General features: G+C 43.3%; 1 protein-coding gene across 1 annotated transcript in view; it reads right to left on the reverse strand.

Annotated features, from left to right (window-relative positions):
- vwa8 (von Willebrand factor A domain containing 8) overlaps nt 1-25,764 on the reverse strand; it is a 206,176-nt gene that overhangs the window by 17,085 nt on the left and 163,327 nt on the right. The window contains exons 38-41 of the mRNA XM_055644777.1: nt 17,800-17,908; nt 12,778-12,934; nt 9,374-9,482; nt 4,476-4,601 (exon numbers count right to left, since the gene is read on the reverse strand). Coding sequence (XP_055500752.1) covers nt 4,476-4,601; nt 9,374-9,482; nt 12,778-12,934; nt 17,800-17,908 — 501 coding nt within the window. The remainder of the gene's footprint in view (nt 1-4,475; nt 4,602-9,373; nt 9,483-12,777; nt 12,935-17,799; nt 17,909-25,764) is intronic.

Raw genomic sequence — 25,764 nt, forward strand, 5'->3', positions numbered from 1 at the left:
AGGGGGAGGGTGTGCGAGAGGGTCACAGGGTCAGAGGTGTGCTACAGTGGGAGGGTGTGCGAGGGGGAGGGTTTGTGAGTGGGGAGGGTTTGTGAGTGGGGAAGGTTTGTGTGTGGGGAGGGTTTGTGTGTGGGGAGGGTTTATGAGAGGGGAGGGTTTGTAAGACGGGAGGGGTGTGAAAGGAGAAGGGTGTGAGGGAGGGAGTTGGGGCGTGAGTGAGGGGGAGGGGCCCAGTGGGTGAGAGAGGGGGTGGCAGGAGTGACTGTGGGGGTGTGAGGGGAATGGGGTGAATAAATGGAAAGGGTGAGTGATGGGAAATGATTAACGGTGGGAGAGGGTGAGTGAGAGGGAATGTGTGAGTGAGGGAGGTAGGGTGCATGAAGGGGGGGCCGTGAGAGTGATTGAGGGGGTGAGTGAGATGAGGAGGAAGCAAATGAAGGGAAAGGGTGAATGAGGGGAGATGATGTGAATGGGAGAATTGTAAGGGACAATAGTGCAACAGCAATGGAAATAAATGTTTTGCTGACGATAGACACAAAATGGTGGAGTTACTCAGTGGGACAGGCAGCATTTCTGGAGAAGGAATGGGTGACATTTCGGGTCGAAACCCTTCACACCTTTGCTGGTTAGCTTCAGGACTTGTTTTTTATAACTAACAGTTGAGTGAAAAGCTGACTCAAAGCACATTGGAATGGGCACATTGTATCTCCTGCTTCCTGCACACTTTACTTTGGGGATCTTTGCCTTGCCAAGTGCTGAATGCATGAGCAATGCAGGAATTTGGGATCACTGAGAACAAAACTGCAAGACTACAGCTCCTCGACCAGGATCAAGAAAAGAACAAGGGATCGGTGGAGGAGAAAGTGGGAGTTACATCAATAGGGACAGAAAAACAGGGGAAGAAAGATTAGTTTCACAGATAGGAAAGAATTTTTTTAAATAATTTTTGATATCAATTTAAATCCTTAGTTTAATTTAGAAATACAGCATCCATGCCGACCAATGATCACCCATATATTAGTTCTATCCTATACACTAGGGACAATTTACCAATTAACTTATCAACCTACATGTCTTTGGAATTTGGGAGCACCTGGAGAAAACGCACAGGTCACAGGGAGAACGTACAAACTCCATACAGTCAGGATTGAAATCGGGTCCAAGGCAGCAACTGTACCACTGTGCTACTGGGCTGCTCTGAAACGATTTACCCACATTTAGGACTGAATTTCAGCAGTTTGAATCGCTCTCCTTCAGAACCTTAGCGTTGAGGGTTGTGGGGAACAGGCAAAACGTGGAGTCAAGGCCAAAGTCAGATCAGCCAGGAGTTCACTGAATGGAAGAACAGGATTCAGAAGCCACAGGCTGACTCCTGCTTCTGTTTGTTATAACCATATAACAATTACAGCACGGAAACAGGCCATCTCGACCCTTCTAGTCCGTGCCGAACACATAATCTCCCCTAGTCCCATATACCTGCACTCAGACCATAACCCTCCATTCCCTTCCCATCCATATAACTATCCAATTTATTTTAAAATGATAAAAACGAACCTGCCTCCACCACCTTCACTGGAAGCTCATTCCCCACAGCTACCACTCTCTGAGTAAAGAAGTTCCCCCTCATGTTACCCCTAAACTTCAGTCCCTTAATTCTCATGTCATGTCCTCTTGTTTGAATCTTCCCAACTCTCAGTGGGAAAAGCTTTTCCATTTCAAGCTTATGCATGTTTCCTCCGAGATTGGGTTGCTTGTGAAGGGAAATTCCAAGAACATTCGTGCTCAAGCCTGTCCCTATAGGTGGGGAGATGAGTTAAAGCTTATCGGAGACTTGCGAGACAAGTTTTTATTTTACAAAGAGAGCAGTATTAGTGCCTGAAACTCGCTGCATTGAGGAAATAGTAGATATGATAATGACATTTAAAGGCATTGGACAGACAGTCAAAAGAGGGATATGGACCATGCACAGGCAGTTGGGCTGGGTTTAGCATGTTTCAGACGTGATAGAGAGGGAGTTAAAAGGTGGAATTGCCATGATAATCAAAGCGAATGTCACGGCGGCACTCAGAGTAGGCATACTGGAGGATCTGTCTACTCAGGCGATATGGGTAGAGTGCAAAATAAGGAAGTTGCAATCATATACTGAGATTATATTATAGGCTTCCCAATAGCCAGCAGGTGATTGACAATCAGATCAGATTACGGAAAGAGGTAAAAACAACAGGGTTGTTGTAGTGTGTAACTGTCCCAATATTGAATTGGACTTCTTCATGTAAGTCCATGTACTCGCTGGAGTTTACAAGGGTGAGGTAGGACCTCATTGAAACGTACCGAATAGTGAAAGGTCTGGATAGATTGGATAGATGTGGAGAGGATGTTTCCATGAGTGGGAGAATCTCAGAATAATAGGACGTACCTTTAGAAAAGGAGATGAGGGGGAATTTCTTTAGTCAGAGGGTGGTGAATCTGTGGAATTCATTGCCACAGAAGGATGTGGAGGCCAAGTCAATGGATATCTTTAAGATGGAGATTAGTATTTTCTTGATTAGTAAGGATGTCGAGGGTTACAGGAAGACGGCAAGAGAATGGGGTTGAGAGAGAAAGATGGATCAGACGTGATTGAACGGTGGGGTAGAGTTGATGGGCCGAATGGCCTAATTCTGCTCCTACAACTTATGACCTTATCTTCACGGAAGTATCATCAAGGATGTCTGCCATCCTGGGAGAAGATACAGGAGATTGAAAGCTCAAATGTCCAGACTGAAGAACAGCTTCGCATAGGAAGGAGCTGCAGATGCTGGTTTCAACTGAAGATAGACACAAAAATCTGGGGTAGCTCAGCATGACAGACAGCATCTCTGGAGAAAAGGGTCTCTAAAAGGGGCAGTGCGAGTCCGCACTGACCAGCAATCCACACACAACGCTGCCCTACACACACTGGGGACGATTTACATTTAAACCTGTAAATCTAGAAACCTGTGCATCTTTGGAGTGTGGGAGGAAACCGAAGATCTCTGAGAAAATGCACGCGGTCACGGGGAGAACGTACAAACCGTACAGAAGGCGCCTGTGGTAGGAATCAAACCTGGATCTGAAGCTGAGGCAGCAACTACCGCTGTGCCACAGTTTACTGTTGCCCCCCCTAATTCCCCATTTACTGGTGCCCTCCCCTAGTTCCCCATTTACTGGTGCCCTCCCCTAGTTCCCCATTTACTGGTGCCCTCCACTAATTCCCCATTTACTGGTGCCCTCCACTAATTCCCCATTTACTGGTGCCCTCCCCTAGTTCCCCATTTACTGGTGCCCTCCCCTAGTTCCCCATTTACTGGTGCCCTCCACTAATTCCCCATTTACTGGTGCCCTCCCCTAGTTCCCCATTTTCTGGTGCCCTCCACTAATTCCCCATTTATTGGTGCCCTCCACTAATTCCCCATTTACTGGTGCCCTCCACTAATTCCCCATTTACTGGTGCCTTCCTCAATCCCATATACTTTACAAAGGATTGGGACTGCCAGGACTCGCGGTCCTGAGCCTTAGGGAGAGGTTGAGCAGGCTAGGATTTTATTCCTTGGAGTGCAGGAAGCTGAGGACTGATCTTGCATAAAATCACAAGGGGAATAAATAAGAGATGCACAGACTGACATATGATAAAATAATGGATCGTCTGGGCTTGTATTCACTGGAATTTAGAAGGATGAGAGGGTATCTTGTTGAAACAAATAAAATTCTTAGAGGATTGGACAGGTTACAGTAGATGCAGAAAAAATGTTCCCGATGTTGGGGGTTCACAGTTTAAGAATAAGGGGTAGACCATTTAGGACTGAGATAATGAAAAACATTTTTCACCCAGAGAGTTGTGAATCTGTGGAATTCTCTACCACAGAATGCAGTGGAGGCCGATTCACTGGAGGTTTTCAAGAGAGAGTTAGATGTAGCTCTTAGGACTAGTGGAGTCAAGGGATATGGGGAGAAGGCAGGATATATATATATATTAAAAACGTTGACGGAAATGTAGATGGGCTGGTCAGTAAGTTTGCAGACAACGGGATGTAGATTAGTTCCAGGTATTGGCAGATAAATGGGAGATGAGAGTTTAATCGAGCAAGTGTGAGGTGTTGTGTTTTGGGAGATCAAAGGTAAGAGGAAAGTATACAGTTAGTGGCAATACCCTTAACTGCATTGATGTACGGAGTGATTTCGGAGTCCAAATCCAAAGCTCCCTGAAAGTGACAACACACACAGATAGTGTGGTAAAGAAAGAGTATGGAATGCATGCCTTTATTGGACGTGATATTGAGTATACGAGTCAGGGAGTCATGTTGTACCTTTATAAAACTTTGGTTCGGCTGCATTTTCTCTCTTCTATGGTATTAGATGTTGTTATTTGCCTTGTCCATGGAATAAGGGTCTTACTCAACATATTTTCAAAGATACTCTCTAACCCCATCATAACCAATTTTTCTTCTCATACTTACTTCAGGCTCCAGCTCTCCTCTGCGCTTATAAATTGCCTTCTCTCCTGCCAAGCCATCGATTATCTTGGTATCATCGAGCTCTCCTACTGACTGATGCCGTAGCCATTGTCTCTCTTTGCCTTTTGCCTTTAAAAGGAATAAAGAAATAACAAGCATTTTGTGAAATGCTAATGTTCTAATTAACAACACGTCTTCTTACAAAATGCATCTATTTTTATTTCGAAAGCAAAACTCTGGAATCCACCTGTGGGAATTGTTTAAAATATGCTCCTTTATCCCACACCACAGGAAGGTTGCAGCAGTAATAGAGAGTGCAGAGGAAATTCACCAGGATGGTTTGCATATCTTTCATTCATTGTTCTTTATCTCGCTACATCATCTATATCTCTCGTTTCCCTTCCCCCAGACTAGTGTCTGAAGAAGGGTCTCGAACCAAAACGTCACCCATTCCTTCTCTCCAGAGATGGTGCCTGTCCCGCTGAGTTACTTCATCTTTTTGTGTCTATCTTCACCAGGATGTTGCCTGGAATGGAGGGCTGTTGTTATAACGAGGGTCTGAATAGACTGGATTAATTCTCGGGAATGATGGAGGCTGAAGGGTGACCTTACAGAGGTTAATAAAATAACAAGGGGCATTGACAGGAGAGATCATCAAAGTCTGTTTTCCAGGTCAGGGGCATCAAGTTCTGGACACCAGGTTGAATGTGAGAAGGGAAAACATGAATGAGGTTTGAGAGCTAGGTTTTGCATATAGAAGGTGGTGGTGGAGGGGGATACAGCTGCCATGTTTAAATATCATTAGGGTAGGTAAATTAATATGACAGGTTTGAGGCATTTTGGTCCGATATAGACAAATGTGATTAGCCTAGATGGGCATCACAGTCAGCATTGGTGAGGTTTATCCAAAAGGGCCTGTTTCTGTGCGGCAAGACTCTGTAGAATGCAATGCGAGGAGCTGCGATTTGGAGTTTCCATGTGCAATTGAAACATACTGAATAGATTTATGGCACACAAACAGGCCAATTGTCCAAACACTTCATGCCAGTGTGTTTGCTTGGCACAAATCGACTCATACCAACTGCTTCCGACAATCCCGCCAACATTTCCTTCTGTTCAGGATAAGTACGCATTGAACCGTTTAACATTTGCATGCTTCTATTTCACATCGCTTCGCCATTTAAGAACGCATAAAATGCCAGGAAGAATTTGTGAGCAGGGCCAACAAAGAGCTGATCGAGAGCTGAGGACTTGTATTGAATGAGTTTGCAAAAGAGGGACTGAAAAGTATGTGAATACAGGAAAATGGGTGGCAGTAAACAACGTAATGTTTGAAGAAGTGTTTCGACCCGTAACGTCACCCATTCCTTCTATCCAGAGATGCTGCCTTGCAGAGATGCTGAGTTACTCCAGTATTTTGCGTCTATCAAATTGTAATGATGTGGCTTTGATTGACTAAATAGCTCCATCCTTGTTGGATGTGCCACTGTAAGGGACAATAGTGCAACAGTAAGATGATAGAAGCAACATTCACGCAGCTGGGTAGTCACTAAGCTAAGCGCAGGAATGGAATGTCAACAGGGGTAGCAGAGCCACATTGCGCACCTGCAATGACACGTCATGTAAAATGGAAATACCCATTGGTCATCACAGGGTGAATAAAGATACTGTCTGTGACCTGCCAGCCATCATTCTGTTCCAGTGACGAGCAACGCTATGGAAACTACACCAAAAGAAACATCAGAGGGCATGGGACCCTCGTGGGCTACGCCCTCGCAAATGGTTGCACTTATCTGCGGTCAGGGTCGTTCCAGGTGCAGGAGGAAGTGGTGAGGAGGAGGTGTGTGCTATTTAGCTCCAGGAACACAACACAATGCTTCAGATTAAAGTAACACTTGCTTCTCACGTCAGAGCACAATAATCTTAAAACATTTCAAGGACGATAAATCTGCTATGAACTAAATTTCATGGTGCTGGTTTTGTCGTAGTTCTTGCTTCTCAGTGCAGAGCTGGTGTTTGCTGGTCCTGAGGTCAGCTTCTGTGGCCAAACTACTTCCCATCACTGGGAACAAGACTTCTTTCAAAATGTTCTTAGCTTTTTCTTATAGAGATCATTCAAGTAAAACTTCAAGTCTGTCCCATATTTAAAAAAAAACGTTTTTAATACAAGCCTCCTTATTCCAACAAGAAGAAAGTTGGAATACAAGCAAATAGTTTTTTGGAGTAGTAAATGAGCTTGCAAGAAAATCGTGGGGGGGTCAGGAAATGGTTGTCTCTCCACCAGCTCTGCCCCTCTGATAGAATTTCTTTATCTTGGACTCAAAACAGAAAAGGCTCCCCCCTCCCCCTTAGACAACTCCTTGGACAGCATCTTCACGACCTCTGCCAGCTAGATGGACATGGGCAGCCAACCTATGGAAATAGCACCAGGTGGAAGTTTGCCTCCAAGCCACACACCATCTTGGCTTGGGAATATATTGTTCTTCCTTTACCGTCCCGGGTTAAAATCCTGAAATTCCCTCCCCAACAACAATGTGGGTATACCCATATCTCAAGGTCCACAGCAATGCAAGAAGGCAGCTCACCGCCCCCTTCTCAAAGCAAATTAAGAAACGGCAGTTAGATGCTGCCTCGGCTTGTAAAGCCCATTTCCCTGAAATAAATAAAGAAAATATGCTCCACCGCCGTACCACAACATGTTGATATGCAGCTGGACTGCTGTCACAGCCCAATATCCCTCTCCTTGCCAGCAGTTATGATGATTTTAATTAAAGCCAACAGCATGTGATAGGTTTATTAAAGGATCCTTAGAGACTAAAACCCTCCCTCTTTGCCCTTTCACACTGAACAGAAGTGCAAAGACAACATGAACAGGAACATTGCTGTACTACCAATGAGCTACTTGAAATGGTGCTTTGAATGTCTTGTGTAATACTGGGTATATACCCCTTAAGAAATTGTTATCAATTGCTCCCTGGATAGATACTGCAATGATATGCAGAGTAGAAAGTTGGGAAGAAACTGTCTGCCTGCGATGATAAATCTGTTGGAAATGGTTTTTGCAAATTGCTGATTCTTTCCTAAATAACAATCTTTTGTTTCTTGGTTTCAGTTACTGACTTTCTTCTATTATCTTAGAATGGGGGTCAGAGGAGCATCTGAAGAAGCCTTAACCTTAAAGATCCCCAAAGAAACATCAGGCCTTCAGGTTGTAACATGATAAAAGCAGTGCCACATACAGCTTGATCATAACGTTGATAGGGCTGCATTTGAAGTATTGTGTCGTTTTAGATACCCTGCTAGGGAAACATTGCCATTAAACTGGAAAGAACGCAGAAGAGGATGTCAGGACTTGAGGGCCTGAGCTCTAGGGAGACCTTGGGCAGTCTTAAGATTTTATTCCTTGAAGCGCAGGAGACTGAGGGTGATATTATTGAGGTGTATAAAATCATAAGGTGCACAGATAGGATGAATGCACAGTCTTTTTCCCAGGGTTGGGGAATCAAGAACCAGAGGGCATAGTTTTAAGGGGAGAGAGGAAAGATTTAACAGAAACCTGAGGGGCAAATTATTCACACAGAGGGTGTACAGATATGGAAAGAGCAGAGGTACAATAACAACATTTTTGAAAGACTTTTGGGCAGGTAGAGCCAAATGCGGGGAAATGGGGCAAGCTTAGATCAGTTATCTTCATTGGCATAGGCGAGTTAGGCTGAAGATCCTGTTTCCTTGCTATAGGACTCTATGACACAACTATCAATAAACACAATAGTATTCGCGACTTATTTAAAAAAATTAAATCCAAACATGTTTGGGAGCTGGAAGGTTAAATTTATTGTATATCCCCAATCTCTGACTGAAAGTTCGCTAATGGGCCTGTCCCACTTAGGCGATTTTTCAGCGGATTGCCGGCGACTGTCAAGTTGCCGGCAGTCGCCTGAAAAACCGGGAACTGGAATGGCGACTGTTAGTGTGGAACACACACACACACATCGCAAAGGCAGGGGCCAGGGCAAGCGGGGGGAGAGCTGTCTGAAATTCAAACTGTGCAAAGCCAAGGTGATACAGACACACACCGCGATGAACTGGAAGGTTGGCGCTGTAATTAAGACAGCTAGCACAGTGTACGGTAAGTCCGTTAAAAGAGAGGGGGGAGAAGGAGTGGAGACAACCTTTAAGAAGCCAGACAACTTTTAATAAGCCAGAGATACACAGCTGTGAAGCTTGGCGGGCATTTAACATTACCAATCGGTTATCCTTGGTTCTGAAAACTCCTGCTTACGTTTTTTTCCCCTGATGAGCCAATGAAAATGACCAGTCAGCAAAAGTGATTAACTAAAACTACCTACGACTACCTACAACTACATGGCGACCCCACTACAACTGCACCTACGACTACAGGATTATCGATTTTCTCCTTGAGACCAATTTTTGGTCGCAAAAATATTTTCAACATGTTGAAAAATTTGTTGTGACCACACTGAGGCCGCGGAAGTCATACTAGTCATACTAGACCATACTGAGGCCGCGGAAGTCATACTAGTCACACTAGACCATACTGAGGCCGCGGAAGTCATACTAGTCACACTAGACCATACTGAGGCCATACTATTTCCCAGAATGCAGGAACTCCTCGCGATCATGAAGGAGACTCACCAGGGAACATGTGGCGACCATGTGGCAAGCACAGAGTCTCCTGCACTCGCCTAAAAAGTCGCCTAAGTGGGACAGGCCCATAAGTCATTCTGTTCTTAGCATTTTCTGAGTTAATTTCAAACTCATTGAGGGGCTAGCACACACCATTTATACACACACATTTCTTCCTGCTGATTATTTATGACTGACATAAATGCGCTATAGGCGGAAGGCCCTGCTGTACAGCACATTAAGCCTCTTCTTACCTGCAGACTGTCCAGGATAACTCGTATTGATTGCACCTGTCTCCGCACAGCCCCAGAAAACCTCTCGTACGTAGCAGCATCATATTCACTCATATGGATTTCCTTCAACCTGCAGTCAAGACAAGGGAGTTACTTGTAGGCTTCCCAAGTGTGAAGTGCAGGCTTTTTCTGAATTGATGAAGGAAAGATATGCCCTACTTCACAATGCTGTTGAGCTACAAATTATTACATAAAATCTCTGATTCAGGAACCATTCTGCGTTTATTTTTAATTCTTCCTGTTGAAAATACCAGGATTTAAATTGTTTCTGGGTTGAGAATACAACTAATTCGGTGTGCTGATACTGGTTTTAGAATTTAGAACAATTTTTTAGGCTTGTTTGGGAAATTTTGAAGTAAGCAATACTGGAACATTGAATCAAAATTCCTGGGATTGTGTTTGTTTGGTGCCTCAATTCCATTTTCCCACCTTTCTCTGTGTTGCAAATTCCTTGCCAAACAGATATCTGTTAGTCTCAATTAAGTTTCCATGTATGACTGGAGATTGCAGAATCTGTCAGAAGCCTAATAAAGTGACTGACAACACTAATGAAGTGACTGACAACACTCAATGATAAAGCATTTGACATGGTCCCTAATGGTAGAAGATAAAACACAATTGATCCACGACAATTCAAACTGAGTTAGCCATAAAAGACAGGCAGTGATTGAGGAGTGTTATTCTGACTGGAGGTCTCTTAGCAATGGTGTTCCACTGAAATTAGTGCTGGGACTTCTGTTTGTGATTGATGTTTAATCCAGACAAATGCGAGGTATTGCACTTTGGGAGATCAAATGCAAGTGGAAAGTATACAGTAAATGGCCAAACCCATAGAAGCACTGAATAACTGGGAGATTGAAGGGAATATAGTGTAACTGAGAAAGTGAAGGAATACACTCCATGTAACCAGGAGAGTGAGGGAACATTGAGTGTATCTGAGATGTTTAAGGGAACACTGAATTTAATTGAGCATTGAACAGATAGACTGAATGCATTTCAGTCTTGGAGACTTTCATTTGAAAGGGACTCTGAATGTATTTAGGGACAAAAAGGCACAGTCATGTTTCTTTTAGATTCTGCAAGGCACAAGAAAGGAAGTAAAACGTGATTGGAGAATAATGCGTCCACTGGTGAATAATGCTGAAGCTGCAGACTAATGTGCAGACGGAGTATGTCTTATTCACCATTCAGCCATCTCGCTCAGATTACTGCTTGGCCAAAGTTTGTCCCTTGTGAAAGCCTTGCAAAATAAAGCAAGAATTTTAATATGGCTGAATGCATTTATTCAGATGGATTACTATTAGTGTTGGAATATCTAACAGTGACTGCTTTGATTTGTAGCACAAACTCCACTTTGCTATTCATGGAAGCCTGTTTATATTTTACATTCCATGTGCCAATGTTCACTGCTCTTGTCAACGGACTGTCATTTTCGTCACGTTTCAAAATTAATCAGTGCAGTGTTTTTAAAGTCAGACTTGCTTTATTCACGACTCAGTGTTGTCTCCTTTAGTGGTTCCGTTCATGGAGCGGAGGAATTAACAGAACAACTGTGAAAGATGTGATGTGTTGATGCGGACAAGAAATTGGATGAATTTTAGGAAACCACAAAGAACTTTTTGTTTGTGCTTTTCAGATTGGCCATTTCCAACAAGACCTATTTGTTGGGAAATACTTTTAGAAATCTTTCACTCAGAGCAATTTACACCAAAAAGAAAGCTTATTTGGCGTTCTATTTCCCATCCTAGTAAACCAGCTCCCTCTTTAATACACTGGCAGCTTCAATTAAAGTTCATTGACCCATAGTGTTAAGTTTGTTTCTCTTTCCACACACCTGACCAGCTGTCTATTTCTAGCATCCTGTGTTTTTATTTCAGACTCTTGGCTCTTGCAGCATTTCGTTTCCTGCTGGGATGGATACTGTATGTGACCATAAAACGATCACAGGGAGGATACCACAAGAGTAAACATTTTTTTAAAGTCTGCGGCATTAACTTGTACATAGTTTGCAGAAAATTTGTAGCAAAGCTGAGCACAGGTCTGAATTGGAGTTAAGTACAGGAAGTGAACACGTCTCAGAGCTATCTGAGAATCAGTAATTGAAAGGAAGATGTAGAGAAATATGTAAAAGTTCACTGCCATCATATGTTTAAATGCTGTCATATGTTTAAGTGCCACACATCTACAGTTTCTGCGTTTCCTTTGGCCAGATATATCCCTTGAAATTATTTTCATTGGGAGCATGTCCTCTTACAACAATTTTATCCTGATTTGTTTATTCCTGCTGTCATGAAACATCCTCCTCAACATTTTATTAAGAAATGCCAATCTAAATAGATAAATACTTTATTAATCCCCTTTTCAGGGAAATTCAGATGTCCTTGCAGCACATTAATAAAAACAGCACATAACATTAAAGAAGAAATTTAACATTAAAACATAAAAACATCCCCCCACAATGGTTCCCACTGTGGGGGAAGGCACAAAATCCATTCCCCATCCCCTTGTCCACCCATGGTCGTGCTTATTGAGGCCTCCGCAGTCGCCGCTACAGCGGCCCGATGTTTCAGGCCCTCTCGCCGGGTGATGGTGCTCCGGCGTCGGGAGAACCCTCTCAGCGGCTTGGGACACCTGGAACAGCCGCTTCTTCACTGGAGACAGCGGCTTCCGAAGCCAACAGGCCGCGCTGGACGGAGCTCCACCACTGGCGATCTCGGCGAGAAATCCCAGGCTCCGCAATGTCAAAGTCAGCACCTCTGCCCGCAGCTGGCCTCTCTGTACCGCCGCCGAAGCCGTGATACTGGCCGGTCCCCTCAGGAAACGCCGCTCCAGACCCGAGGACGGGTCGAAGATGCTGCTCGCAGGAAAGACGCATCGCCGACCAGGTAGGGACTGAGAAAAGCAGTTTCCCCCCTTCCCCCCCCCCCCCAAACCCCTCCACACATAAAAAGACTAGACCCCTAACAATACACTTTTAACATACTAAAAATGTAAAAAAGTGAAAAAAACGGACAGCTGCAGGACAGGCAGCCATACAGGACGGCGCCCGCTATGCCCCTGAACCAATATATTTATTAACAAGCATCTTCTTCTTCACTTTGCTCTCCGACTCCTTTCCAACCTCCTCGTCACCACTGCTCTTCTTCAACACACCTCCTCCAACTAACTTCCAATGGCCCCCATAAAATTCCTCAGAATAGAAATCCTCAGAGTTGGACAGTTCACTCAAGAGGACACACTTCCTTGAAGCTACAGTGGATGTCCTTTCATTGGGGACTACTTTTACGAACTGCATACTCAAGGGATCAGAGAACAAAACAAGTGCAAAGTTCAATATTTACTGCAATAAAACCCAGGTTACATACCTCTCCTTGAAGGCTTTTTCACCCATCTCCCTGGCGGCTCTTTTGACTTCCTCTGGTACAGCATCCTTTTCAGCCTGTGACACCTGATACACCTTGTGTCCTGCATCTAAGCGATAGGGACCACCTTTCCCTCCCAGGCCAGCAGTATCTCTTCCACCTGGGAGGAGAACAGGTACCGATTACAGAAGCAGAAGCATGGAAGCTTGTGGCTTAGCTCGGGCATGGTGGGGTTGAGGGGCTAAGTTACGCAAGCTGGGTGCCTGCACTGGGACCAATGGTGGGATTAGCTGGGGGCAGAAACGTGGGAGAATATGTTGGACGCGGTCACTGGTGGGATGAAAGGTAAGGACCAGGGGAATTCTATCATTGTTCCATCGGGGGAGAGGGAGAGCAGAACAGTATGGCACAAGGAGACACAGCTGGTGTGAAACCATGTTCACTAAAGAAAGCAGACATCTCAGATGTCCTAGAGTAAAAAGGTTCATCTTGAGAGCAGATTGAACGGAGATGGAGAAATTGAGAGTGAAGGATGCATCCTTGCAAGAGGCAGGGAGGGGCCAGGTGTAGTCAAGATAGCTGTGGGTGTCAGTATGTTTGTAGTAGACATCAGTACATAACCTGCCCCCATGATAGACATAGAATGAATTAAGGCGGCGAGAAACGTCTTAGTGAGTTTGAGAGCAGGGTGGTAAAATTGATGAATTCAACAAGTTCTGCACAGGTGCAGGAAGCAACCCCAACGCAATCGGCATCAATTTTACTGAATATTCTAGCAACTGGAATCTCTTGTCTTTCTGTCCGTGTTTCTGTTTGTTTTTTTGTCAGATCGTTGATGAAGATTTGTCCTCCTAATGTTAAAGTCATGTCAGTCAACAAGTGCTGCCTGGATCAATGTGGGGCTAAGCATTGGACTTAAATGTCCCCTAAGTCACCTAAATATCTGACAGCCTATTGGGAATGATTCAGCTACACCTGCTCCTCTGAAATTCACTGATAATGATCTAAGAAAATACACATGATGGAAATGTATCAGTTGGGTCTCCCTTCCAATGACTTTACAACTCGGGAACTTAAACATTGAGGCCCCTACTGATATCATTTACTGAGGGAGGAGGAAATGAATAAAAATTCAAAGGCATCTCAGGACAAGTGAACTGTCAGAGATGTCCATCTAACTCCCATGAAAAGGAAGTTGAGCGGATCATAGGGCCCATTGGCCAACCCCAATATACCTCTTGACGACTGCATGAAGAAAGTCCACGATTAACAGATAAGACGGATCATCTTTGGAACAGCCCTTTAAACTCAATATTGAACATAAAGTGATAGGGACATGAGAGTAGCCTTTAAATGACATTATAGCTAATTTCTGCCAATCAATTCTTATTCGTCTTATTCTGTCAGGCTTTGAACATTAAGGGGAAATTGAAAATGTAACTTTTAATTTAATTTTTTTATTGTCTTTTTGTCTGTTATTTTCCTTTCCAATCTAATTCACCCTCCTTTCATTCCTTCCTATTTTGTTCACAACCTTACAATCTTTGGTTAAAAGTTAAGTATTATTTGCTCTATCCAATCTATACTCGTATTCCAGTTTCCTTGCAATGCCAGTATCAGCACAAACTTCCATTAACGTGGTCAGAACTTGTTTGATTTGAAGTGTGCAGGGGGCAAGTCTAACTAACAGCAAACACCATCAAAAGGGTTATGACAGCAAATTCCAGCAACAATGTCCTTTCAAAAATGTATTCCAGAAACACCTATCTCTGTCCCGCCCCCTTCCCTGACATCAGTCTGAAGAAGGGTCTCGACCCGAAACGTCACCCATTCCTTCTCTCCAGAGATGCTGCGTCACCCACTGAGTTACTCCAGCAATTTGTGTCTACCTTCGATTTAAACAAGCATCTGCAGTTCTTTCTTACACACCATTCATATGGTTCCAGTTAAGTATCAACTCGCAATCTTCACAGCAAAATAACAGGAGTTACACTCCTGCATAACAGTCAAAACATTTGTTCAAAAGCAGCATAGGCCAAATTGCTTGTAATGAATACTATAAACACTGCAGCTTGGGGCTAAGCTTTGTTCGATCTCTCTGTATGACTACATAAGCATACTCATATTTTATATGATGTTGGGGTTACTGTCAACTGCTCTTTGAGTGTAGCTTTGCTCTGCAGGTTGATGAAGAGACCGAATTGGTCAGAGAAGGATAGTTGACAAATCATCCTCTACAATAATTCTCAACACTGGTGCTCCACAAGGATGCATTCTCAGCTCCCCTACTCTACTCCTTAAACACTCACGACTGTGAAGCCAAATACCAATCCAACTCAATCTACGAGTTTGCAGACGAGACTGAGTACAGAAAGTAGATTGAGAACCTTGTAACTTGTTGCCAAGACGACAACTTCTCTCCCTCAATGTGAGCAAGTCAGTGTGCATTGATAGCACTGAAGTAGAAATGATCGAAATCTTCAAATTCCTAGGATTTTAATATCACCACCAATTTGTCCTGGACCACGACAACAAAGCTATGGCCAAGAAAGCTCACTAAATGTTGCACCCTTTATCCTTTATGTGTGCACTATGGACATGATTGTATTCATGTATGGTCTTTTCTTTGACTGTAACACCCAGCGGATTAACAAAGCTCTTCATTGTACCTCGGTACATGTGACAATAATAAACTATACTAAACAATAGGAACTGGAGAAGGTTTTGCAATGTGAATGGTTATTCTGCAATCATAACTGATTTGCATCTTAAACCCATCTACTGCAGTTGTCTCCATTTTATAACCCTTAATAACTTTATCTTATGTAAACCCATTAAGCACAGATGAGAATTCCTTAAACAATCACTGCTAGCAGCAGCTCCATTATTGTCTGTGCAGAACTTCTTCCTGAAGTAACTCGTAACTATAGTGAAGTGAACTATAATTTTAAAGCTATGGTGTTTCAGATGGACAGATACCCAGAGAGCTCCATCCTCATCACCAAATAGTTATCTGCCCCCAAAGTACTGAATTCTTTACACAACAACAAGACTGCATGGATCAGCAACACCATACAAATGTAAGTGAAGCTAATTTATCAATGAATTGAAGTACTGGAAAACAAATAGTCAGTAAAAGTACACTCCATATTGCTGTTTGTATTCCATCATTCTCTGTCCAGATATTACTATGCTTCTCTTTGGGGCATGGATAAGATGCATAGACACAGTATTTTACTGCAGGGTAAAGAGTCTGAAACTAGAGGACATACATTTAAGGTGGAGGGGAAAGATTTAAAAGGGACCCAAGGGCCAGCTTTTTCACACAGAAGGTGGTGGGTATATGGAATGAGCTGCCAGAGGAAGTGTACAATTGTGACATTTGAAATGGCACTTAGATAGGTACATGGATAGGAAAGGTTTGGAGAAATGTGGGTCAGGAGCAGAGAAGTGGGACAAAGTTGTTATGCAACTTCATTGAATGGACAAGGTGGGCCAAAGGGCCTGCCTGCATGCTGTACAGCTCGACGACTATTATTATAAATATATGGATGGGCTGGTGGGCAAAAAATAGGGTGTCTTTATATCACAAAGCCTATCTCCCAAACAAAGTTTCAATATCATAATGCTTATGCTCTTGGTCCAATGTCATTGATTCACTGTCTTTGAATGATATAATCAGAGCACTATCACTGTCTTAAAATACAGCTGAAAGATTAAAAAATGCATGATCGGCATTTAAAAATGTTTGTTTTTTGAAATATCTTTTCAAAAGTAACATGCACACACACAATCTCACACGTACACATTCAGTCTCACACAGACAGGTATTACATTTCTCAGACACACACATAGTCTCTCTCCCTCCCACACATACAGACACATTCACAGTCTGCCACTCGAACACACTCCCACGTGCTCTCCCTCTCTTAAGGGCCTGTCCCACTTGGCAATTTTTTCGGCGACTGCCGGCGTCATTTCAGTGTCGCCAAAAGATTTTGAACATTTCAAAATCCAGCGGCGACAAAAAAAATGTTGCGACACTTGAAAAAACACCGCACGTCAAACGTCATCATGCCACGTCACCGCCGTCACAAATCTTTCAGTGACCTGATGCATCAGTCAGTGGTGCTGGCAAAAAGATCACCAAGTGGGACAGACCCTTTACTCACACTCATAGTCTCTCACAAACCAGCAGGCTTAATTTAAAAAGACGCAAAGTCCTAGAGTAACTTAGGCAGCATCCCTGGAGAACATAGATAGGTGACGTTTTGGGTCGGGATCCTTCTTCAGTACTTAACTTAAAACCTGGTGACAATTGGACGTAAAAAGAAAATACGTGACAAAATCAGGACAAGCTTTCTCTATGTTAAAAATCAGCATATAGGCTTCTTCTATTGTCTCACTTCGCTAAACCATACAAATCTTGCCGTTGTACGACCTGTTATGTTGGGTGCAGGAAACTAAAGGAAAATGCAAAGCCACTGACTAAAAAAATTCTTCCTCATCTTTCTAAAGGTATATCCTTTTATTCTGAGGCTTGGGCTTCTGCTCCTAGACTCTCCCACTAGTGGAAACATTCTCTCCACATCCATTCCATCTGAGCCTTTCACTATTCGGTAAATTTCAATGAGGTCCCCTCTGATCATTCTGAACTCCAACGAGCACAGGCCCAGTGCCGTCAAACACTCATCATATGTTAACCCAATCATTCTTGGGATAATTCTCGTAAACCTCTTCTGAACCCCATCCAACACCAGCACATCCTTCCTCAGATATGGGGCAATGAAACTGCTCGCAATACTCCAAATGCAGTCTGACCAGTGCCTTTCATCAGCATTACATCCCTGCCAGTTATATTTCCAATGAGCGAGCTTGCTTGGACAGATAGAGAGGGCCATCCATGAGCCTGTCTGTATTCTGTTTTAATTACGATCTAACGTTATTATCAGCCTCTGTTATAACGTACAATACTATTATTTTTCTCCCGCGGCTTAAAAAAACAATTCCTTTATCTGTACTGACCAGTACCACCAGCCCATGTGTTGCCCCCAACATGAGGAGCATTTTGCACGTCAACCCTTCCATGTTTCGGAGCTGTCACGTCCAGTCCACTGTCTTTCTGTATAGTAATCTGCGTAGAGAAAAGACAAGGTGTTCCTGTGAGGCATCCTCCTATAGAAGATGGAATAAGCTGCCAGAGGAGGTAGTTGAGGCAGGGACTATCATGACGTTTGAGAAACAATTAGATAATAACAATTAGTCAATAATAAACAATACAGGTATTGAATAGGACAGGTTTAGAGGGATTCGGGCCAAATGCAGGCAAATGGGACTATTGCAGATGTAGACATGTTCGGTGGTCGGTGTGGGCAAGTTAGGCTGAAGGGCCTGTTTCCACACTGTATGACTCTACGACTCGATGACAACACAGAATGGGATGGACACAAAAAGCTGAAGTAACTCAGTGGGTATGGCAGCATCTCTGGAGAAATGGAATAGGTGAAATTTACGATCAAGACCCTTCTTCAGGCTGAGAGTCAGGGGAGAGGGAAACGAGAAGTATAGAAGGTACATAGAACAACTGAATGAAAGATATGCAAAAGCAATGATGGTCAAGGAAAGGTAGAGCCCACAGTGGTCCATTGTTGGCTGTGAGGAATATGATAAGGAATGATACAAACAGTGAAACTCAGCAGGCCGACAGTGAAACTAGTACAACGGTGAGAGTGAGAGAAAGAGAGGAGATGCAAGGGTTACTTGAAGTTAGAGAAATCAATTTTCATACTGCTGGGTTGTAAATTGCCCAGGTGAAATATGGGGTGCTGTTCCTCCACAGCAGTATATTGATTTGTCTAACTTCAAGTAACCCTTGTAGCTCCTCTCTCTCTCTCTCCATCCCTCCCCCAACCCAGTTAGATTGTACTAGTTTGGTCCCAGTGAGTTACTCCAGCACTTTGTGTCCTTTTGTGTATTAACTATAATTTGCAGTTCTTTGTTTCAACTACATATAATGAGAACACCTTACTTGGTTATAGCAGACAATCATCAATAACAAACACCATCACTCTCCCCCCCCCCCCCCCCCCCCCCCCCCCCCCCCCCCCCCCATCCATCCATGGTCTGTTATAACGAGCGTTTACTCTACTTCTTCTGAAACAAAGTGTTGACAATTGTGTGGACATTTTGTCAGTTGTTTATACTCAATCTGCGTTTAGCAGAGCAAAAGATCTGGAAATGAGTATCAAAATCAAAGACAGATTGTGAGAAATCAAGTTCTTTAGCAATAAAATAATTGATATTTTTCCCATATTCCGTAAAGATATTATGTATTTTAGTGGCCGAAGGGGAAAAAAACTGCATTTTTCCAGTGTCCTTTTTATTATTTGGTTCTCCTTACTGATCGTTTAATGTTCAATTAGTTATATATACACAAATAACCCTTCAGCCCACAAAGTCCATGCTGAACATCAGATATTCCTTCTTACACTAATTCTGCATTAACTCAGTTTATTCTTCCCACACTTGCATCATACCTCCCCCAGATTCTACCTCTCACCTACACAATAGGGGAAATCTACACCGGCCTACCAACAGGCATGAATATGGGACGTGGAAAGAAAATTGAGCATCTGGAGGAGACTGATATTATTGGAGACTCACATTGATTTTGTTAGAATATAAATTACCACCAGTGCATTTATGAGCCTAGACTGAAGCCAAAGAAAACGCTTCAAATGATTTCTGTGGTTCAGTGCCAACACAGCTCTGCACCCAATACATATTCATGTGCATGCACCTCCATCAATACCACCTCCCTACCATCCCTTCACACAAGTATTTATATCATGCCTTCAATGTTCAAAATATCGCTTAAGACGTTTCACGGAAATGATTAACAAATAGAATTTGACACGCAAGAGAAATATTATGCTGCTAACCAAAAAATATACCAAAAGAAACAGGTCCTTCAGCAAATACCATCTGAGTGTCAAGCTGACCATGAACCTTTTCGTCATGATCATGACAGCCTTGAGTGGCTTTTTATTCATCCTATAGAGTCTGACTGACCTGTCAAGCAGTGCTTAGATTGGACCAAATGCAGCACTTTGGACTGGGACAATGAACAATTCTTTAATTGCAGGTTGCAGCACTTTATCAGGCATGAGAATTAAATTATTAAAAGATGTAGCATGACAATTTAATAAGCTAAAATAAAGTCAACAAATAAATGTACCATCCATTGACAAAGATTGACTGTTAAGAGTGCTTAATTGGCAAATACTGGACTGGGACAATCTAGTAAAACTTTACAAGATAGTGCAAGCCACAAACAAAAATGTACCATAAATTACGTATTCTAAAACAGTAAGATAGTGCAAGCCAAGGTACGTAATATGACCTTAATAGTGCAAATTCCACCACTAAAGTATGTAGGGTTGTGATTTGGGTTGTGTAGAGTGTTTCAGGGGTTTAATGGTTGGTGAGAAGAAGCTGTTCTTGATTACTATTTTTTGTGATGCTGGTTAAGAATTAGGAATGGCATAGGAAAACAAGAAGTACCGTATGTTTGTGCAGTATCCAGCCAGGCGTCAGAGAGGAATTCTACAAAATGTTTGACTTAACAAATTAAATTGCAACTGATGTGCCTGTTATTTAGTGAAACCTTAGAAACTGCTGACCGACTAGGCTGTGCTGCCCCACATTCTTTTAAAATAGCTTCCTCCGCCTGGTGTGACTGGAGGCTTCCCAGCCAGGTCCTACACATTGAAATTTACTGTATCCGGAATAAATTACCGGGTGTATGGACATGGGGGAAGACAGCAAGGGGAAGACCCCATTGAGTACACGAGTCCCCTGCTTGGATTCCAGGGTTCATGGCTCTATCAGGTGGTGCTTCTCTCAGCTACACTGAGGAGTGCATTTCAGAGCAAGCAGCTGTGTGTGGTCCAGACTCTCGGGGCCAATGTAGACCTTTAAGCTCATTCTGCACAGCAGGAACACAAGTGTCTGTGAAAGGCAGCCAGACCTACACCACTGTCCAAACGTTAGATTAATAGAACACAGAACAGTGCAGCACAGGAACAGGTCCTTCAGCCCACCATGTCTGTGCCAGTGTGACGTCATTCCAAACTAATCCCATCTGTCAGCCTCAATGCTTCTTAAATGTTGTTCCACCACCTCTGCTGGCAGTGCACTCCAGGAAACTAGTACTCTCTAAATGTGCCTCATAAATCTTGTTTAAACTTTCCGCATCATGCCTTAAAACTATATCTTTCCTATTTGACATTTCCACTTCACAGAAAAAGAAGAGGAAGTCAAACAGTTACTGGAGAGAAAATAAGAAGAGCCGAGGTTCTGATCTGGGACTCGGCCGTGCCTGTACAGGAGATCACTGATCCACAAGTAGGCCTGGAACCAGTCATGCAATGCAATGCAGAGCAACAAAAAACAAGTAACACTGCAGGCTAGAGGGAAGGAACCGATCCAGGATACACACCCAAACTCGTTATCCAATTATGTTAATATCTTTGAATGCTACTCTTACAATCTTTCAGTTTATGACACACTTGCCTCTGGGTCAAAAGGCTCTGGGTTCAAGCATGTCTCTGAAAAGAATATGAAAGGCAAGAATTTAAATGCCAACTTCTTCTTTTGTTAAGATGGTAAGCAAGGAAAAGTCATGGAGAGGAAAAGGATCCAGTGGTAGCCTGAGAAACAGGTGCTTTGTACATCTTCCTGGCAGGATTTTGTCATTAACCAATTAAAAAATTGACACATAGCAACCATTGACAGAATTCTCAACCTCTATTTCCAATCATATCTTTCCCACAGCATAACTCTTCCATTTAGCATACTGAGCCTCAGCAAACTGGACTCCGGTCGTTGAAACGTACACCTGCCATGCAACTGGACAAGGGATACCCTCATGGATCAGCCTCTGTCACTGCAGGCAGAGTGAGGGATCATGGCCAGTGCAGGGTGCAGCCTTTGGGACTGACATGGTAATGTTGAGGGACAGGCTTCCGTGTGGGGCACACAAGCTTCCTGTGCAGGGGAGGGTTTAGGCTGCCATTGTGGGAGATGGCAGGTAGCCAGTGTGGAGAGCATGAACTGCCAGTGCAGAGGGGTGGATCACCAGTGCTGGCATGGGGAGAAGGCAGACCACCTGTGCTGGCAGGTGCCACTGTAGAATGCCTCCTTCGCTGTGAAGCTGCAAAAGTGTTCAATTCATTGCCTCAGGTTCATCCCCAGTCCCTGTGCAACACCTCAACGACAAATGGCGCCGGTGTCATAGCCCTAGACGACTGTTCTTTGAGGCACATCCATTGTGTCAAGGCATCACAACACTGCATGGTAACCTGAAACTGCATGAAGTGCTTGATGAAAGTGGGTGCTTATGTTTTAGAGATACAGTACAGAACCAGGCCATTGGCTCTCCGAGTCTATACCAACCATGCCAACTAACATTCTGCTTCAGCTAATCAACTCACCCTAAATTCTACCACTCATATATAACTTGGGGCAATTTACAATGGCAATTAACCCAGCAAGCCGCATGTCTTTGGGAAATGGAAGGAAACAGGAGCATCCTCTCGAGTTTTGGGGACTAAGGGACGACGATAAATGTACGTACAATTATGAGAGACAAGATAAAAATCAGGGCAAAAATGTCAAATACTAGGGTGCATAGCTTTAAGGTGAGAGGAGCAAAGTTTAAAGGAGATGTGCAGGTAAGTTTTTATTTCAGAGAAAGGTAGGTGCCTGGAACATGCTTTAGGAGGTGGTTTTAGAAGCAGACGTGACAGCCACTTTTAAGAATAATTAAGATAGGCTCGTGAACAGAAATGGAATGGAGGGATATATACCATATGCAGGCGGATGGATAGTTTAAATTGGCATCATGGGCAGCAGAGACATCCTGCACCAAAGGGTAGACACAAAAAGCTGGAGTAACTCAGCAGGTCAGATAGCATCTCTGGAGAAATAGGTTCTCTCAACCCAAAACATCACATATTCCTATCCCACTGAGTTACTCCAGCTTTTTGTGTCTATCTTTGGTTTCAACCAGCATCTGCAGTTCCTTTCTACACATTCTGTCTGCACCAAAGGACTTGTTTTTGTGCTATAATGTTCCATGTTCTATAGGTCAAATGCAAGCAAATGGTTCTGGCCAAGAATGAGAACTTGGTTGGCATGGACTAATTGGGCCAAATGGCCTATTCCCGTGTTGTACAGGTGAATGATTGTTTGTGGCAGAATTGTGCAGCAAATAGAGCCATTGCCTCAGAGTTGGGCTTGGGTGCTGTCTGTATGATGCCAGAACAGTACGTACTTGCATAGTTACAGCCCACAACCAGAAGGTGGTGGTGCTGCTTCACCACAGCTTGCAACAGGGGCAACACAATGGGGAACCTACAGAGTTGATTCATTCCTTGCCATTTCAGAACAATTTGTTAGCCTGATGCTGAAAAAAGTTGCTTCATGTTGAGCATGTGACAAAGGAAGTGGTCACCTTTCCTTGTTCCACAGTACAGAAAGTTGCATTAATAAAGCAGTTTTCCTGACCTCAACACGTCACAAGTTAGATAACAGCAATTTTAAAGTACTTGAGTGTGGTCATTACTGTACTTAGGGAATGCGCCCAGTAAGATCCCAATGTCATAGTGACAATCAAAGATGTTGCACATGATAGAAATCTGAAATTAAAAAAAAAAAATGCTGAAAACATTCAGCAGGTCAAAGACTTGAAGTCTTTAGTAAATGCTGGTTTACAAACAAAGACAAAAAATGTCTGAAGTGTCGAACCCATCACCTTTCCATGTTCTCTAGAGATGCTGCCTGACCTGCTGAGTTACTCCGATACATGTGTCCTAACTTGAAATCTTTTACTCTGTTTCTCTTTTCACAGATGCTGTTTCGGGTACTGAGTATTCACACCATGCCCGAGTGCGCTGGTTTGGTAGTGAATAGGATGCGTGGGAGCATTCCCCTGCTCTTCTTAAGAAGTGCCGCAGGATCTTGTGGAACTATCCTGAACATTGAGAGAGAGAGAGAGTACTGTACTATACACGTCCTGTTTTATTTCCAAATTGCATTAATTTATTTGAAAACTCCACCTAAATAAGTTTACAATTTATTGCCTGACCCCCTTCTTAAACCATTGGTAGATTCCATCCAAATCCCTGTGAACTTATTCTTTTACATTCTCGGCAGTTTCAAAGATAATGAATTTATCTGTCATCGTTTAGAAATAGGATCATTTTCTTTCTTTTAAACAGTCCTTGGATGATTTGATTTCACTTCATGTCGTGAAAAATTGACCTCCCCAGCATTGAAGGGATCTCCTTCCTGGAAGCAGTACCCAAAGAAGGCATCGAATATCATCAAAGACCCACACCACCTTGGCCATGCTGTCTTCTCGCTGCTACCATGGGGATAAAGTACAGGAGCCTGAGAACTGATATCTCCAGGTTCAAGAACAGTTTATTTCCATCAACCATCATGTTCTTGAACAAACCTAACCACTACCCTACCTCGGCACTGAACTACTATGAACTACAGTATGCAGTTAAGGTTGCACCATGTATTTTGGCTTGTACTATCATGGTCTGGTTTACTTAGAATAACTAATAATTTATTGTTTATTTATTTGTTATGTTGTACATGTAATGTGTCTGTAAAGCTGCTGCAAGAAAGAACTTCATTGTCCTGGTCTTGATGCATATGGCAATTTAACACTCTTAACCCAAGTGTGGCGATGTATATGACTAATGCAGAGAGGGTGGGTCATGGGAGGGAAAGATAGTTGATGACAGTGCATACAAAGCTTCTGTGTGTTTGCAATGCTCAAGATTCTTGGTGCCATCCCCAATGGTCCCCAGTGGAGGAGTCATGGGCTAGGGATTTCCATGAACAAGTGGCATGGGACAGGGCACTGACATTAGTTTGGTCTTCTTTGCAGTGAATATAAAGGATTTTGCACAGGGTGTTGGATGGATTTTTCGACTGTCCTAAGTTGCCTGCTGTAGATAGCCCAAGTTCTGGAGGCATTGAACAGGACTGAGGATTCCTGCAGCCCAGTAGATCAAGGTTTCTGCACTGGGTTTGAGGCCCTAACCTTCAAATAGACCTTGTTTTAATTGACTAAATAGTATGTTGACACTTTGAAAACAGTGTTTAGTTTAGTTCATTATTGTTGTGTGTACCAAGGTATAGTGCAAACTTTTCTTCTTCTGTGCTATCCAGTCAGTGAAAAGACTATACATGATTACTATCAAGCCGTCCACAGTGTACAGATACAGGATAAGGGAATAACATTTGGTGCAAGGTAAAATCCAGTAAGGTCCGATACAAGATAGTCCATGGGTCTCCAATGAGGTAGATGGTAGGTAGATGGTGGTGAATTTCATTTATGACGTCTGCACTTATCAAATGGTATATCCTCTCCAGGGTTTGCTTTTGTTCAGTGGGGAGGAGGGGGGGGGGGGGGAATGTTCAATGTTCATCCCCTTGGCCATTCAGTGAACAAGCCAGCAGTGGCTTGAATCTCAGCATCCAAACAGGCAAAAATACAAGTGTCACGGCCCCTCCTCGTGTGGCTGGGGTGACCAGCCTGGCAACTATTCTGGCATGCCTGTACTTCAGATCAGTGTTGTGTTAGACAGGATACACTGCACCATCTGCTGGTAGCTTTCATCCATGACCCACTTCTCATAGACGCAAGGAACTTCAGATGTTGGTTTATAAAATAAGACACAGATTGCCGAGGTAACTCAGCGGGCAAGCCAGCATCTCTGGAAAACATGGGTAAGTGACGTTTCGGGTTGGGACCTTTCTTCAAACTGATTGTGGTAGTGGGGAAAGAAAGCTGGAAGAGTGGAGGGGCGGAACAAAACCTGGCAAGTGACAGGTGGATACAGGTGAGGGATTTTCCGATGGCAGATTGTTGTACAGAGCTAAAAAGACAAAAGGTGTGTGATAAGGATA

Source organism: Leucoraja erinacea, chromosome 13, assembly GCF_028641065.1.
Source record: "Leucoraja erinacea ecotype New England chromosome 13, Leri_hhj_1, whole genome shotgun sequence".
Lineage (NCBI taxonomy): Eukaryota > Metazoa > Chordata > Chondrichthyes > Rajiformes > Rajidae > Leucoraja > Leucoraja erinaceus.